This window comes from Papilio machaon, chromosome 19 (assembly GCF_912999745.1).
Source record: "Papilio machaon chromosome 19, ilPapMach1.1, whole genome shotgun sequence".
NCBI classification, from domain to species: domain Eukaryota; kingdom Metazoa; phylum Arthropoda; class Insecta; order Lepidoptera; family Papilionidae; genus Papilio; species Papilio machaon.
In genome coordinates this window covers 2,972,768-2,991,247 of record NC_060004.1, presented here as the reverse complement: position 1 = coordinate 2,991,247, position 18,480 = coordinate 2,972,768, and the positions used below count along the sequence as shown (strand labels likewise).

The window sequence follows — 18,480 nt, the reverse complement described above, 5'->3', positions numbered from 1 at the left end:
AAAAATAACAAAATATGATGTTTATCCAAGACAGAATACAAAAGGTTAAATGTGTTTAAATAGTCAATGATTCGCACAATAAAAATTTTAAACAGTTATAGTTTAGTTATTAAAAATATACATATTTTTCAACAAAAAGGTGTATTTATCTTTTGGAACATCTATCTCATACATGAAATATACATGGATAGCATCTCTACTTTGATCTAACATGATCACAAAAATGGTGTTAAGTTCTTTCAAGCGGTGGTCACAACATATGGCTAGAGCATTTCTGGCCTTATTCACTTGTATGTGTGTTCATACATGGGCTTGTTGCCGGTGGCGCGGGAGACGAGGTCCATGAGGTGCGCCGGCAAGCGATGCTGCAGCAGCGACAGTGCGCCGTGCTTCACGCGGTTGCCCGTGATGTCGCCGCCCGGGTACCACACCACTTCACCTAAACAAACACAATACTTAGCAATGATACAAAAACCACATATTAAGAAGAACCACAAAAGTATCACGAGATTATTGACAATTTAGTGCGTTCTGTATGAAAGTAAGGAAATCTTAAAGCTACTACTATGAAAAATATGGAGACTCAGCACTAGTCTTTAAGTGGTCTTTGGTGTAGATTTAGTTTGAGAATTCTATACTAGGGGTCGCTTTGCATTCAATTATTGATTCTGAGTGCAACAGTTTGTGAATAAGTTTTCAGCGTGTGTGATGGATGTTAGATAACTCACTGAATGGGTGTTTTCTCATATACTTGAAGCTGGTCTTGACGAAGCGCTGCCACGTGATTGGGTTCTGTTGGCCGGTGCAGCAGTTGTACACTACCACGCCCTCGCCACTGACCACACACAATACTCACACATTATTACATTATTGTATAAAGTCATTTATCTTTATGCTACAAATAACTTAAAATTCCCAACTACTCTACTATCAAGATAAGAAACCTTTTCAAGATTTCGCGAGTTCGAAAAAAATTGTTCTATGTGCATATACCAAAGGTTTGGAATAAGTTGCCGGCGGCAGTGTTCCGCCCAAGTATGACGTGGGTGCCTTCTTTTTAGGTTAATTAGGCATTTCCTAAGCTACCACGTACCATTTCTGGACCACATCAGCACTGAACTTCAAATGGAATGGTGGCTTGTTTTTGAAAAATCTAAAAATATATTTAAAAATCAATGTAACCGTTTGAAATGCGTCCTCCAGGCGCAGACTATCATGAGGTTGATGACTGTGTCGACAGGCACGAGGTCGGCAACGCGGCCGCCTGTGCCCAGCATCGTGCGGAAGATGCCCTTGCCCACGGCTGCGATGATGCCATTGGGTCCATTCCAATTGTCCACCCAACCCTTTACTGGCTCCCGAAGTGACGATAGTACTACGATAAGGAAATTATATTCTTAGATTGACCCAAAAAAAACATAACTCGATGACCAAATAACTAGATATACGCATTTGTCACAAAGTTAAAATCATATTCGCTTACATCAGCTCATTATCATTATCATCTTCCTATCAGGGATATCACAATCTATGGACGAAGCATAATGTTTTTCCTTTAAATCAACCATCATTCAATTCAGGCGTCACACCCTTCTTAATGTCATCGTTACAAATGTCATCTTTATTTAAAATCGTTTATATATATTCAAAAAAACACAATCGTCTATCTATCGGATGCTTTAGCCATTAAACGTCACATAGTAATATAAACCGCTTTCACATGTTTATTATATTCTGAGGCGATACTTTCACTTTAAAGCCTATTGTTGTAACATTTAATGTTCCTAGCACTTAAAATATGTTGACTCAACCGACGATAAAAGTTACAACTGTTAAGATATCTCATAATCCATGTAACTATTTTACCGTGTATTTCGGAGACCAAAATTTCCGTTTAAAACATATTGTTTTCTCTATTTTTTCAAAGACGATGACAGTGATGACGATATGTTTTATACAGAGATTTTGGTCGCAGAAACCCACGGTTAGTACGTATTATGTATTTCGTATAAAATAGTGAAACTCACCTATAGATGGTCTGACAATGGCGACAGGTAAGTTACCGCATTCCTTTATAAGCATATCTTCTGCAAGAGCCTTTGTGAATGTGTACGTGTTAGGCCTGTCTCCTGGAAATTAAATGAAGGTAAATGGTTAAAAAGTTATGTAATTATACAAATGTTAGAATGGGCCTTACGTAAGGTAGAACAAGACGAAAATTTGTAGCTTCAAACTTTTGACAACATTTTATTACATTAATAACTTTTAGAAAACAACATCAGTTATTTATATTTTCTATTTTCTTTTTTACAATTTTGTACGAGTTTCACAGAAGATTTTTTACACTGTTTGTTCATAGCTTTTAAATCCAGATAACATATTCCTACTCACCTACTAAATCTGGTGTGATCCTATCAACCAGATCGTCAGGCAGAGTTTGTACGAGTGTGACGACGTGCTCAGGGTGCGCAGGCGGTGCGTACACAGTCTCTTCTACTTGCTCCCGCTCGCAGTTGCAGTATGCCGTTGATACGTGCACCAGAGCCTGGAGAACAGCGTTGGTATGAAGTTTATAAATAGGAATGATACAGAATGTATTCGTTATAAGAGATAGTCGAATTCTAAGTGCTTTTTATTCATTTAAAAAAAAAGAAATTAAAAAAATATCAGTAATACATGTGAAAGCTTGACGGTATGATCGGACAAGAGTTTAACATGTTTTTAAGGGTTTGAATCTAAGCGCAAAAGGTTCTTAAATTTTAGGTTAATTTTAAGTTAGTTACGTAAACTTAAGAAGTTTTATTATCTCTGTTCTCGCTCTCCCTGCTCAATTATTATATTCGGTCTCACCTCGAGTCCCAGCATGCGGTGACACAACTGCACCAGCTGTTGCGTGCCCAGCATGTTGATTGTAACGGACAACTTCAGTTTCTCGTCGAACTTTACTGTCGCCGCCGAGTGGAATACAACCGACACCTGGGAAATTTTGTTATTTCAGTATATTTTCCTATATTCATTTAAGGGAATTTAAGATTCATAAGGGAATAATAATCTGATAAGTATCAATCAGTATTTCCCATCCTTTAAGTATAGAAGTTTAGCCTAAATCTTGGTCTTGGTTTTTAATTCAGCTTACCTTCTGACATAACATAGCCTGGTCCGCGGGACTGATGCCGAGTTCTGGTTCTGTGATGTCGCCGACAATCGGCACGATCTTGTTCAGCTCCTGTGGCCGCTCCTTCCTCAATGTTTCGAATAACTGCGGAATTACATGGAATTGTTTTAATTAAATAAAGTACGAATAGACTGGACAATGACTTGAATCCTGTGTATATTTTTCTGCCGTCTCTCTATTTCAACATATATATTGTCCAGATTGACAATGATTTCATAAGATTTTCACTTCTTAAATTTAATAATTCTATGGGAACTTATGATGTCTTAAAGGCAAGAGATAAATCGTGTATGTTTTCGTTAGATTATAATACAATAAAAAACATTAAGGTTAACTTACAGGTGATTGTGTGAGTTCGGTGAGACGAGAGGCGACATCTTGTCCACGTTTAGGCCGCATCAGGAGGTAAATCTTCTTAATCTTTGGACAACTCCTTAACAATTTCTCAACAAGCACCTGGAATTTTAAAAAAAGATGTTTTTAGGTTAGTTGGAATATCGTGCAGCCATAGGATAAAATCTTGCGTGCCAACCAAAACTTGGAAAAGTTTCGATCTATTTATGGCAGGACTACTTTTGATTTATTTCAGGTGACCGCTATCCCCATTTAAATAACAATCGATCAAACAAAAAAGATTTGTATCTTCAAATTATATTAATTTGAAGGAAGATTTTACGGAAATTAAATGTTATCGTTATAGTTCCGTGTAATCAATTACGGTTTATCCCTAACCGTGAACTTTAAATGCTCAAACAGTGGGGCTAGCACGAATTTTTGTGACAATCGCTTTCATATCATTTTCGTCAATTATGTTAAAATTAGTATAAGATTATTGGTGTAATTTACGCCCGATACGGTGCACAAATTTTTTCGGTGACGTTACGATGGAGATTGTCACAAATGTGCAATGTGTGAACAAAAGTGTCACAAAAGTTCTAGGCCCGATGTAGTACGAAACATATTGTTCAGTTGATTCAAAAAGAGAGCATTGAGAAAATGGCAATCCATCCTAAGATAAACTTGCCTTGGGCGCGTAATAGTGGAAATGAGTGTCCTAAATTATTAAAAAGTATGTTAAAACTTAGAGAGTGAAAAAAATACTATTTTCTGATGTAACATATCATATTTTACGGTTACACTGATTTTGCTTCACCACTGATAGTTTTTTAAACAATACATTTTAATGAAAATAACATTTTCTACATAAAATCCTTCATAGCAATAAAACGCTGGTCACATAAATTACCTCATTATGTAGATATTAATTTTATTTTTAAAACTTAAATTACTACAACGTGCAGATTTTAAAACACGCCAATGAAAGCAATCAATTATTTTATTTTAATTTATTAATTTCGTATAATTTATTATTGTCAATTAATTACAAAAAGAATTATAATTGAGGAAGATTTATATATTACATCGTATTGTCTTTTTTGCAAATCAATTTTGCGAGTAAATGACAGTTAGTAATATGATAACGAATTTTGAATAATTATTATATTAAAAAGCGTCGTCTCTTAATGCTTTAATAAAACTGTACAGTTAATGTTGTTGTTGCCATGGGTTTCTACTGTTAAAACCCAGAGGAGTTATAGATGTCCAAGTATACCCAAAATGAAAAATTTAACATTCTGTATAATATCAATTCATTGTCATCTGGTCTATACTTACTTACATTTAACTATAAATGCTAAAGTGACTCAGTCTGTCGGTCCTGCTTTCACGCCAAAATTACTGAACCTATTAAAATTAAATTTGTTACACAGGTAGCCTAAAGCCTAAGGATGTAGGTCACTTTTTAATGCGAAGACAGGGTAGTAAACGGTTGAAGGGGGATGGAAATTTGTATGGAAGTATCGTTAGTGTTACAGTTAGAAACTTGAAAATAAATATGACACTCAATGTTTGTAAAAGTTTTTTGAGTATTTTGCACCCAAAGGGTGCAAAATAACAATAGTGAAACGGGGATGAAAGTTTGTATGGGAATGTGTAAGGGTTATAACAATATTTGGAAAGTTTAGTATGATTTAATCAAGTGATTTATATGATTAAGTAAAATAATAAGCCTAGATAATAAAAATGCTACCCGATCACAGTATATCATGTGGACGAAGTCGCGGGCACAACTAGTTAGAAATTTCAATTGTTTAACTTTTATAGTTTTTTGTGAGAACAATCAGTTGTTTAATTTTATAGTTTGTTTTAAATGTTTTTTGTGGTAATAGTACTTATGAATCCCATATTCATGAAATTCTTGATATTCACAGGCGGTTTTATTAGTAAATGTGTTTTTTATGTAACTTTAATTACCACGGGATATTACATCATGTTACTCAAAAAAATTCAGATATAACAAAAGTGTTATTTATTTTTTATTAGCGTAATTTATTATTAATATTATCCTTCTAAATATTACCAGAAACAGGAACCAAAAGTTAATGACACTAAATTTTATTTGAATACTAGCTGTAACCCGCGACTCTTTCTATGTAGTATCGACAGAGTATATTCCTCCATAATACTCTATCAGCCGTCATATCTGAATTTAGTCACTCCTAACTTTCTACTTCTATACTTATTCTATAAAGAAGAAACATTTATTTTTATTTTTACAAACATATTATTACAAATACTAGTCCGATTCTAAAAATTCTTTTGCCGTTAGAATGCTACATTATTACAGAGTTAGCCATTTCTGTGGTTATTTTATACCAGTGTAAACTGCGACCTTATTTATTTAAAAATATTTTTTATGAAAATAAAAAGGAAATTTTAAATTAAAATTATTTAACGAGAATCGTTGAATAGTTTTTGTTCTCTGGTTTTTACTTTTAATAAAAAAGAATATTTTTTTAAACAACAGTACGTTTAAAATGCCAGTATTATAAAGTGGAATTTAAAGAGCCAAAATACAACGATCGCTTACAATAAATTTAATACATTTATAAATAAAAAAAAAGGAGATCGATGTCGCCGTATCAACACGAAAACCTACTTTTATTGGTGACAGAATGTATAGTATATAAGTATGTCACGGTTGCAGATTCAATCGTTACCTTGAACAAGAAGGAAGAAGCTCTTTTTCTTACTATTTTTATTTTAAACGTCGTATATGCTTTTTAAGAGAATATGCGTATGCAGAGCGTAGATCCCCATTTAAAAAGAGATATAAATGTACGAAAAAAATATTTTGTATCAATTAAATTTTTAGTTAAAAAGGAAAAAAAAACTCACCGCATTATTATATAATGCTTGTTTGCTATTGCTTTTTTAATGAATTAGTAATTAATAACTCACCTTTCCCATAAATCCTGTACCGCCAGTAACAAAAACAGACTTATCCGCGTAAAATTCAGCTACTGGAATGTATTCTTGGCTGCCAGGCCCAAAATGGCTGCCGGAGAAACACGACGCCATCTTTGTCCCGCGTAACTGTCAAAAATATTCAAACGCCTCTCCGAGTCGGAATTGCAGAAGGCATCAAACTGATTTCGATTCTCTCTGACTTATAACGCATGTGCGTGTTTTATCTTTGTTGTCCTTTCGGAAGGAAATTATTTTTCTTTCTAATTTGTTTATCTATAACTTCATCAGTTAGCTAGCTAGATTTCACTTCCGCATTGCGTCTAGGAATCATCTGTAACAAAGAAAGAAAAAAGATTGTTATTTTTATTGCTCTGATTGAGACGTAAAAGGCTAGAAGAATGTAGTATTTCTGTAGTCAGTGTGAATTCCATTGACCAAACACTTGTACTAAATTTAGATTTTTTATTCTGTTTTTTTTTTCTCAGATAGAAAAAGAGCTATGACCATATATGATTTTATACCAATTTTTAAACAGTGGAAACCGACAACAAGGAAGTTGTGTAAGAACACTTGAAAGAAGAACATTGAGGGTACGTCTGAAGTATTGCAAGCTGTAATATTTTTTTATCCAGTGTCATCATATTTCTGCAAATTATAAAAATAGATCTTTGGCTTTGGTTCCGTGTTTTCTTTATTTACTTGCACGTTCATTATCTTGAAATAGTAAAATTAAATATACTAAAAACTAACCTCAATTAAATCACAGTTGGATAACTTTCAATACCGACATGCATGATTTTTCTCACTTAAAACTTGAGTTCCTTTTATTCGGCCTCTAGCAAATTAACAAGGAAATGGAAGGAAATTGTCAATCAAATGATTCTGCAACTTTTAAGCGTAAAATCTCACCACAAAGTTTAAAACTTTTTCAATGTCAGTTACAACGAGTATCGGGTAACCTCGGTCCATTTCATTTTTAATATATTAAATGAAATATACATTGCGATTTTGCACTGCTATCACAATTCCCTAGAATCGATAAACGGAGTCGGGGTAAATCGAGCTATCACTATAAATCGTTGATAAAAATAATCTCGTCTGACACACATACTTACGCAACCTGTCATGTGAGTGACATTTTTTACTTTTTCCGTAAATATCAGAAAATATGAAAGAGTATTTTGTAACTTCTTCAAACATACACTGGGCTTTTTTTTAGTTTGCTGTATAACTAGCTATCTCTCGCTAATCTGTCCGTTAGGAAATAAAAGAAACATAATTAGGAGCCTAAGTATTCTTTCAAACAGTGTGCTACATCTTTACATTTCATACAGATTCATACAGCCGTTCTGGAGATACCTTCTAACAGAGATATATACATATTTAGATGTCCATTTTCCTTCCACACCTATATTTGCTAAAATTTATATATAATATTTGCATTTAAAATAGGAAGTAAGATAAGATAGGTAATCAACTTAATACATAATCAAAATCAAACGGCCTTGATCTTGTCTGACAATCAGTTAGTTATATATAATATTATTCAAAATTACGTATAACGTTAGAAAGATTTTGATTTTATAAAGTAGCCGATTGAAGCGCCTCCATACCAGGAATTTTGCATTGGTTAGGCTGTAATAGGCTCATTCTTACTACAATTTGAGCATTTATTACCATCGTATAACAATGTAACATAGGTAAAGATGTGGTTAGAAATAATTTTTACCACATTTTCTTCATTACGATAATAAAAATAAAAGTTTAATTAAATGAGGCTAAACTAACAAAGAAAAACAATCTTGGAAAGGTTATTCAAATACTTTATAGAGTTCAATGACCCGTTGTAATAGTTTACGCAGCGTTATACGCGTGATCTAATTAATTTAAACCCTTCTTTGTACTTGCGAATACCTCGTTCCGTAGAATGTTGTGTATTTACACCAACAAAACTTTTGTACAAAAACATATTGTTATCCCTCGCATTCTTTTGACTGAGATAACAGCATACATAGTACGGTTGTTTCGTGTATTTAAAAACATTTATACATAATAGTATTAGTAAATGTAATACAGTATTTTCCGTGGTAATTTGTACGTAAACGAACGTCAGTATCTATATTAAATAAGCAGTTTCATAATATTATTGTAACCCAAATGCACGTTCCTAATGCATGCAAGTAGAAAATCAAGAGTGATAATTCTGAAATGTGTCTAAAAATTCATACTACTCTATATATCAATTATATCACGAGACCAATCCTCTACTAGACCAAGAAGGAAAGAGAAATAACTTTTATGTTAAGAATCAAATAATTGACCGTCATTATTAATTAACGTTTCATCAAAACTGTTTACTTCCTTGTTGGGCTCGAATTGTTCAGGGTTTAGATCATAGCGCGCAAGTCTAGACTGCGACTAGGTAACAAGAAGAACTATAAATAGGTCGGTGTATCCGCGCGACTCGTAAATAGCAGAGTGTCATGAACCGCGACCAAATCCCATTTGTCGCGGCTCGGGATTATGTACCTTGATATGATTACCTCGTTCAACTGTTTGCCGTGTATGTTGTACAATTTAATCGGTTTTAAGGTAAATAGAATTTGTAGATTTTTATGTAAAAATTGTTACTCTCTTCAGCAGGGTGAAATTTAAAAAACCACCGTATGTTATTCCTTCGTCCATTAAAAGTGTCGTCAAACTCGGATCTGGGTATTTTCGTTTTCGAGATTACACGAAAAAAACGCGGACTTGTAAAAAAAAGAATTGAAATAATTCAAGGCAACAACCTTTTGTTATTTTTTATCATAAAAATATATGAAAATTACATTTTTAAAGGAAGTGGAACCAAGCCAAATTAAAAACGTTTTTATAAAAAATAATATGTGCGGTTATATTGTGTTATATTGTTTATTAGCTTTTACAAAATAAATTCAAAATGTAACTACAAAACATATTTTAAAAAGCTCCACATATATGCTAACAGTTAGTTCCTTTTGGTTTTACAAACTTTTGTGGGCCTTGAACTCGGAGGGTGCGATTTCTGAACGAAATACCGATAATGAACCGGTCGTTCTTATCTGATGAGCACCTTTTATTGCCGTTTTTGGTCTTTCATTATAGCTTCCAGTGTCTTGGTAACAATAATAAGCTCAAGACACGGCAAACTGGAAGATTTTTGACACACGAGCAACTTCTCATTGTCTCTGACCATCCAATCCTAGGCATGTTTGAAAATCTTACGAATATTATAAATGCGAAATTTTGATGGATGGATAAAATTTGGAAAATTTGGATAAATTTTATGTTCTAACATAGCCTGGAAGAACACATAAGCTACTAATTTTCTTTTAATTTCGCACACTCGAAGTCTAGGGCGACAGCTAGTTATTAAAGAAATGTAAATAATTTGTAAATGTTTTAACTTTTTTCGGATAAGACAAATTCGTGTAGTCAATATCGTTATCTAGACCTTATCAGTAGATATTTTAAGGTGCGGCAGAGCGTTCGTAATCTTGTTTGTTCAAGTTTGTTAATTTGTTTATTCAAATTGGCCTAAATATAAACATAGTGTACTGTGTACTATAAATACTTAAAGTACTACAAATATCTTGCGTTCGAAAGAGGTATTACAATATTCGAACTTTATGCCAACTCGTAGTTGACTACGAGCGCATCTGTTTGCAGGTGAGTGCCTGATGGGTCAACTGCAGGAGTAAGAAAGCGGACTCAGGAATGTGCCACGTCCGTACATACCTTTAACTCTTCTCGTGCGAAATCACGATTCCGCTTTAAACTTTGGATAGCATTGTACTTTGATAATTTATATTAAATGTACCGACTTTTTATTTAACAAATTGAGTAAATTAAATAGAAAAGTGATTAGTGGTTTAGTTAAACCAGGGTAGAGTTTCATATTATTGAATTGTTAAAAATGTAAAAAAAAAAGGATTAAGGGACGAAAAATTATTTTTGTCGTGAACGATCTCGCTATCACTGGCCAGTGAGAAATACGTCATTTTCAACTGTTTGAACCGTAATATCTCAGAATCGGTGGCTCTTATACGTATGGGTTTGTATAGCTTATTTTATCAACTACAACTCGATCTAAGGTTATCTGGCGTCTTAAAAAAATCTTTCCAAAATTTATTTATTTAGTTTGGTTTAGGGAGATATACGAACGTTTGTTTTAAGGGTTCTGTACCTCGAAAGGAAAAAACGGAACCCTTATAGGGTCACTTTGTTGTCCGTCCCTCCGTCCGTCTGTCTTTCTGTCTGCCAAGACACTTTTTTTCAGGAACGAGTGGAGTTATTAAGCTGGAATTTATATAATCAGCCTTACTGTCCCTTGAAGCTGTGAAAAAATCCGACTTCTAAGCCGTTTAAGCCGCAAATTTCCGCAAATTTTCCCTTGAACTCAGAATCTTGAAATTTGATACGAAGCAACGTCTTATAGCACAGATAAAAGAAATATTGCGAAAACCGTAAATTTTATTTATAAACCTACAGGTTTGTACGGATCGCCCCGGCGTGAGTCCGACTCACATTTGGCCTTTTTTTATAATAGACGAATAACAACTGAACACAGCGTTATTTGCTCATAGTAAAAAATTATATTGACAAGCTGGTTTAAAAGTTTGAGTCAAAATAAACTCATTGAAATATGTACTGACCAAAACATTGGTAAATACTTAATAAAAATAAATATATTTGTTTTAAATTTGGGTGTGTATATGACTATGAATACTTCCGCAATAAAATTGGTAAATTGGTTATGTGTTACTATAAACTACGTGCACTATGCAAGACTGGCTGAGATCGAGAATTGATTCCTGTCCCAGTTACCCCCATGGTCTCTCAAGAAAAGGCTCAAGACCTGTCCCAAGAGTTAAGCCATTATTAAATTATCTTAATAGCTATTTATTTAACTTATTAAACGGTCCAATTCAGACTACTAGGCGATTTACTTATAGGCTAAATCCACATAACCACAGGTGGGCACAGTTAATCTAAAAGTTAACTTCGTTAATCGTTAATTCGTTAATTAAAAATTTAACTTCGTTAATCGTTAAAGCGTTAAATTCTCGAAAATTTAACGCAAGTTAAAGTTAATCGTTAACAGTTAACCATACCAAAATTGTACATACTAATTTCACACTTATTGCGACGACACTTGTTTAAAATATTAATTTGATTATTTTACTTATAAAAATTAATATAAAATTAATTTTCATTAATATAAAAATTAATCGTAATTCTATAAAACATTAGTATTAGAGACAAGTATGAATGCATTAATTTCATTACGAGTGCGGAAAGCCTGTCATTGCAAAGTGTTCCGACAAATGTCTACCCGACCCGAGGCGCGGCCGAAGGTGAGGGTTGACAGTTGGCACAAGTTGTAATGACAGTTCTGCCCATGTATTAAATAACTATTTTTAATACAGTTGCGAAAAAATGAAGCAATTTAATATAATAATAAAAACAATAAACTCAACTAACTAAAATGTTTGGAAAATGGCGCCAACCGTAAAAGAATACAAACAGAGATTTTTTTTTGTTTTCTTCACCCATTCTGGGTAGGCAAAGGGAACTATGCCCAAACAGTGAAGTCTTTAGTAGATTATTTTTATTGATATGAAATGAAAATGAAATTTAATGAGATGAAATAAAATGAAACCAACCTAATTCATTGAATCAAATCATTAAATCTGATATTGTAACAAATTAGGAGCTTCTTTTTAGAAATATTTGCATGAATCACAAAAACTTCAATGATTTTTTTTTTTGTAAAAACTTCGTGGTTGATTTTTCTTTTTAAGAGACATTATTTTGACAACTGGGAAAGAGAACGCACGAGTTTGGAAAAGCTAACGAAAAAGCACGAGTAAAAAAGTGTTTTAATACAGTTGCTCAAAAAGTGGCGTATTGCAGGGTCGAAGAGCGTTCGGAATGTGGGCTATTACATATTCGTGCTTTTATATACTCGTTATGAAATATACTATTTCGAACCTTCTTTTGATTTTGTCCTGTTGGTCACGTCTTTCCCGGACGCTCTGATGCATCACACTTGCACGCGAACTTCACATATATCAATTATCAACTCGTTCGTTCACCATTCGAGTCGCCGACAGTCGCCCAACAGTAGTAAAGTAGTTGAACTTACGAGCGTGGCGTGGCGCGTAATTTAAACAAAATGACAGCACGTCTCCAAGTTTTTAATTTAACGATTAACGGACTTTTATTAACGGAAGTTGAGTTTAACGGAAGTTAACAAAAGCGTTAACACTTTTTGAAGTTAACTTAAAAGTTAATCCGTTAAGCAAAATGTTAACTTCGTTAATTAACGATTAACGGATTAACGAGTTAATGCCCAGCTCTGCACATAACCATGGAAATCCCATACCGTGAAACTCGACTGCCGTGACACTTGAATTGATACATATTTTTGTCTTTGTTTTTCAAAGCGAATAAAAGTGATGACAGTGTAATGTGACATCATATGACGCTCGATCGAAACCCACTTTTAGGACCGCGGTTCATAAGGTCATACTACTCTTATTTTCTACTACTCTTATTCATTATGAATCCATAGAGTCCAGTGCTGTATCCGGACCCATCCGTTGACCCGGGCGCCATCTTGCGGCGACGGCCGACCCTGACCTACGTAACGAGCGAGAGCGGTGAAAGTAAAGACGAGAGTAAAATTATCAGACGCAATGCGAACCGCATGAATCATTTTGAGCTCGTAACCGTTCGAGTTATTTGCGTCAACGATTTTCTTTTACAACTAGGATTACCAATTTGACATCTAACACTTAATAAGAGCAAGGAGTTTGTTTAAGAGGAATTAAAAAGTTGATTAATTCGAAAAAGTTGCCAGATTTACTTTTGTTTAAATAATGACTGAGGTCATGGCAGTCAAATATTCATCATAAAGTGTTAAAAATAGCTTAGTGGTCAAACATAAATTCAATTATTACCAATTTTTGCAATAAAGCTATGAGTCATTTTATTATAATTTAAGTCTAATACTACATATATTTAATTCAATATGTCAATTAACACCAAAAATTCCGATTGATTTGATATTTAAATTGTTTTATAACGTTTGATCGCTTTAATTGATAAATCCCATACACCTCGAAGCAAGCTTAAATTATTCCGAAGTCTTAGTTTCACTTATAAATGTATAGAAAAATGACAAAATGTTTGTAGAATGCGTCAACATAACGACCTTGCGGTGAAAGTTCTTGCGCGCTGGCCCATTTCTCCAAAGAGGTCTATACTATTCTTTCGTATTCGTACGTGATCCGTTAGAGGCACGCAATGAGGTGAACGGAACCGTACAATGACTGTCAACTTGCGAGTAATTTCAAATATCCTAGATATATTGTAGTAAAGTAAAGTAATTTAATTTTTATAAGGAACAGGTTTAGAGTTTAGACTATAGTCTACAACACTTACAATGAATATAGTGAAATAGTAATGGCCGCTATAGAAAGTGACATTTATATGGTTACAACTTTTAGGCGTACATTTGGAACAGGGCATAGTTCCATAAGCTGAAAAAGGAAAATGTAGATAAAAAGGAGGCAAGATAATCACAACCATTCATACAATATCTATTACAGCTGACTCAGTATTATATCATTTCAAGGTATTTAGGATGCGATGTTAGATACTGTTGAAATCTAAATCGGAATATGATGTAGGAATACAAATTCTTTTAATGACGATAAGAATGACAAATAGTTTTGTGATGTAATTTCAACTCTATACCATGGTAATAAGGTTAATACGTAAACTAATGTCTCGCAGCCGTCGATTTGCGATTCGAGAAAGTGATGTGAGTCAGTAATGTTGTATGACTGTTAAGTTTGATGTTTACTTTTGTTGTACAGAAGAGAAATTTATTTTTTACTAGCGGTCGCCCACGACTTCGTCTACGCAGGAATAAAGAAATAGCCTATATGCCCGGGAGCATCAGCAGCTACATTCTCGTCCAAGTCCCGTCAATATCGGTCCAGCCTTTCCGGAGATTACCCGGAACAAACACGACCTTGCGGACCTACATAAAGACAAAAATTTAAAAAATTTATTTTTACCTTTTTAGGTACGCAAATGCATTATTTGTACGAAATGTATAATTTTTTCGATATTAGATACAGACACTACAATTTTATTGATATGTATGTATTTATGTAAAGGTCTAATGGGATTATTGATTATTTTCTACGATACACGAGTGTAGATCTGCGGTTATCCGACACACGTTTTGCAGGGAAGTGGAGGGCCTATGGCCACCTATACTCTGTATTTTTTACAGAAGAGTAACTCGTAATACGAGAAATTTCAGAATCTATATTATGTTTACTTTGAAGTAAAGAGTAAAATGAGCGCCATCAATACTATAAAACTTTTTTAAAAATAATAACTATACCATCATCTCTCTGACGTTATCCCACTCACGTGGGGTCGACGCAACAAAATTTAAAATTTTAATCTGTTGTCGCTTGGTAGTGATCATCCGCATGACACGATGAATACGAAGAGAGAAAATCATTCCTGAATGTAAATCTTTGCCATGTTGCTGACAATTATCAATTTTATATATATACTAGCTGTCGCCCGCGACTCCGTCCGCGCGCAGTTAAAAAAAAAATGAAAAATAGATGTTGGCCGATTCTCAGACCTACTCAATATGATCACAAAATTTCATGAGAATCGGTCAAGCCGTTTCGGAGGAGTACGGGAACGAAAACTGTGATACGAGAATTTTAATTAATAATTATAAATCAATCAATTTATGAAGCATGAAAATGGATGTGTCGGATTAAAAGGGGCGCTAGATAAGATAGGGTGGAATCACCGCGGGTCAACTGTACTATCATAATTACGTAAATATTAAGACAATTAAAGCTTTGGTCATATATCTACACAAATAAAAATGTCTGATGTCCCCTTTACGTTCCTTAAACATTCGAAATTATTGTGGTGTCAGTGTGCCAGAAACGGGTTGTGTCTTTATAAATTATTGAAACTTTTAATTAATTACTTATTAAATCAATCACAAATTAATTGAAAGTATTATTACCACATCCAAACTATTCTTAACTGTTTTGTAGTGTCTGTGTTCAGACATCTTATTCTGTTTATCTTATTTAGTAGGCTCTTTGAATTCTCATTTATCCATGATATTTTTAAAAAGTATTTCTATTCATTTTGTATTCTTTTAATACTCGAGGTGCAAATTTCTCCCTTTTTCAAATTACACCTTCCTACATAGAAGTAGCTCGTGAGCACTTGAATTTCGTCGACAATAGACTTTCGCACCATTGAAGTAGAACAGTTTCCTGTGGGGAAAGCTTTCAATGCCCAATATACGGTGCTACGAGAATTAGTCCACCAATTCTGCCCTGCTAAGCGCAAAAGCGGTATCTCAAAAAAAATCGTAAAATTGATTTTTATGCCATCGGATAGCTTTAAAAAATACGCATCTACTGGACTAAGCCATTTAGCACTATCTTGTTCAAAACGTATGAAAAAACCTTAAGAAAGATTTTTCTATCTCAGTTTTACCATATATCACTAAGGGTGTTAGAGGTATATTAATATTACGTAGGCAACCAGCCGCAAATTTAAATATCGCTAAAATTCTTAAATAAATACACAACTTTTGCACTGTCTCGAATTAAACCGCGTCCATATGTCAGCGAAATGGTTGAAGTTGAAGTTAAAAGAGGCAGTTTTGATATCACCTACAAAACAGGATTCGATCAAAATGCAATTACTGCTAGCATTATAGGAAAAAAAATTTTAAAAAGTCATGTCTTGCCTCCACCAAAAAAGAAAACTGCTCCGGAAGGAATTTCAAGAAACAAAAAAGAAAATATTTTGAAATCTTTTCAAAATATAATACCACAAAATAGAATGTCCTTTTGGAGAGAACTCCCTACTTTTGACTACTAAAATTCCTTCCAAAAACCGTTTGTTTTTAAATATTTTTTTATGTAATTTCAAATTTTAATAATAAAAAAACGTTATATATATACTTTAATTGTTCTTTTTTTCAAATAATACATATTTTATTCGATAGAAAATACATTCCTTTTTGTATACACACATGTTTGAGAAGAGCTAACGAAAAAGCGGTATCTCAATTTTAATTCTATAGTTTACTAAGCGGTGTAACCGTATCTCATGAATAAAGTACATTATTATACATTTTTGATAATTTAACTAATGTGATAACAAATACACCCTATATAATATATAAATAATATTTAACAAATAAAAAAAACTATACATAAAGTATATATATAACTATTTTTACATAACTTCAATTATCTCAAAACTCGCTTTCTTTGAGTTACCGCTTTTGCGCTTAGTTGGGCAGAATTATAAATTAAATTTTACTTACTTAAAGATCTTTTCAGACCGATTCCTCGGTATGTTTGGATGACCGTCACGTGAATCCCTATAATTATAATTTTTATTAAAAAAAAAGTTGCTTGATTAATAAGGCGATATTGTGCCGACACTGCATTAAGTCGGAGGATATAAGGAGATAGCAATCGTAATTACCAATTGTAGTATTAATTAAAAAGCAGTTTTATAATTCAAAGTGTTAGCGAACGAACTTAAACAAAGGAAATTGCGTCAGTAAAATTATTTGTAATTACTCCAACCTTTTGCGACCTAACACAAAAAGTTGTTGCAAATAATTATGAGGCTTGTTTTAGAAACTTGCATCTCATTTAAGGTTATGACTGTATATTATTTTTATACATAAAAATGACAAGCTTGCCAGAGTAAGATAGCGTATACAAAACATTAAAGTATATGAAAGTTAAAAAAAAAAACAGATTTTGTCAGCATCGATGCAGAAGTAAGAAGTAATATTAGATTAGTATTTTATTATTTGAGAATTATCGTTTTATTTCACACTAGCTTTTACCCGCGACTCCGTTCACGCGGAATAAAAAATAGAAAACGGGGTAAAAGTTATCATATGTCCGTTTCCTGGTTCTAAGCTACCTGCCCACCAATTTTCAGTCAAATCGATTCAGCCGTTCTTGAGTAATAAATACTGTAACTAACACGACTTTCTTTTATATATATAGATGATATTGACATTATTCGATGCAACTATAATCTCACTACCTTACTAATATTACAAATGCGAATGTTTACATGAATGGACGTTTGTTTGAAGGTACCTCTGGAACTGCTCAATGGATCTTTTTGAAATTTGGCACAGTTGTAGAACAAAGTCTGGAAGGACACATATGCTACTTTTTGATTCCGCGCAGACTGAGTAGCGGGCGAAAGCTAGTATTACTATAATATGCAACTTTATTAATTACTAACGTTAACATAATAATTTTCACGTGATCTATAGCCCATAACCGTGTGAAAATACCACTAGGGAATAATTAATACATTACTTATTTTAATTAATTTTTAATTAACGTAAGGTGGTTAAGGTTCGTTACAATTTTTGACATAAAAAAATGACAGTGTCGAAATATGATTTCACATTTCTTGTATAAATTAGAATGGATACGAACTAAGTATAACGGGTGCGTAGTTTTCTTGAATTATTTATCCTACCCTATACAATATTTCTGTTTTACACCGCACTCAAAGTGAAGTAAAATTGAATAAACATGACAATTTTTTCAGCGAAGATTTGATATTAATTGCTGGAGTTATGCTGTTAACTATAGTGTGTCTATTTATGAATGAATAGTTTGAACATTTATGTGACAATTCACTAGAGATGTTGTAAAGGATCGATGCAGCAAAATAAAACACTGGGTTTTCAACATGGGTGCGGACAGTAAGTTCCAACGGACGACATTCGACTGCCTAGTTCCGACCACCCTCCAAAATCGCTTTATTTTTTCTATTAAAAAACTACTAGCTATTTTTACAGCTACCTTGGGTTAATTTAGTAAGTTACAGATAACAAATAGTTGTTATAGAATTAA

General features: G+C 33.3%; 1 protein-coding gene across 3 annotated transcripts in view; it reads right to left on the bottom strand.

The window, feature by feature from the left end:
• The window catches only part of LOC106721301 (putative fatty acyl-CoA reductase CG5065), a 33,594-nt gene that overhangs the window by 1,233 nt on the left and 13,881 nt on the right, over nucleotides 1-18,480 (bottom strand). For 2 of the 3 annotated variants that reach the window (XM_014516223.2, XM_014516222.2), the window contains exons 2-10: nucleotides 6,476-6,815; nucleotides 3,515-3,631; nucleotides 3,137-3,259; nucleotides 2,851-2,976; nucleotides 2,392-2,545; nucleotides 2,028-2,129; nucleotides 1,183-1,375; nucleotides 729-835; nucleotides 307-439 (exon numbers count right to left, since the gene is read on the bottom strand). In XM_014516223.2, coding sequence (XP_014371709.2) covers nucleotides 307-439; nucleotides 729-835; nucleotides 1,183-1,375; nucleotides 2,028-2,129; nucleotides 2,392-2,545; nucleotides 2,851-2,976; nucleotides 3,137-3,259; nucleotides 3,515-3,631; nucleotides 6,476-6,595 — 1,175 coding nt within the window. In that variant the 5' untranslated portion in view covers nucleotides 6,596-6,815. Of the gene's footprint in view, nucleotides 1-306; nucleotides 440-728; nucleotides 836-1,182; nucleotides 1,376-2,027; nucleotides 2,130-2,391; nucleotides 2,546-2,850; nucleotides 2,977-3,136; nucleotides 3,260-3,514; nucleotides 3,632-6,475; nucleotides 6,816-7,234; nucleotides 7,370-18,480 lie in introns of those variants that run through there. The other variant, XM_014516224.2, reaches the window with a different exon arrangement.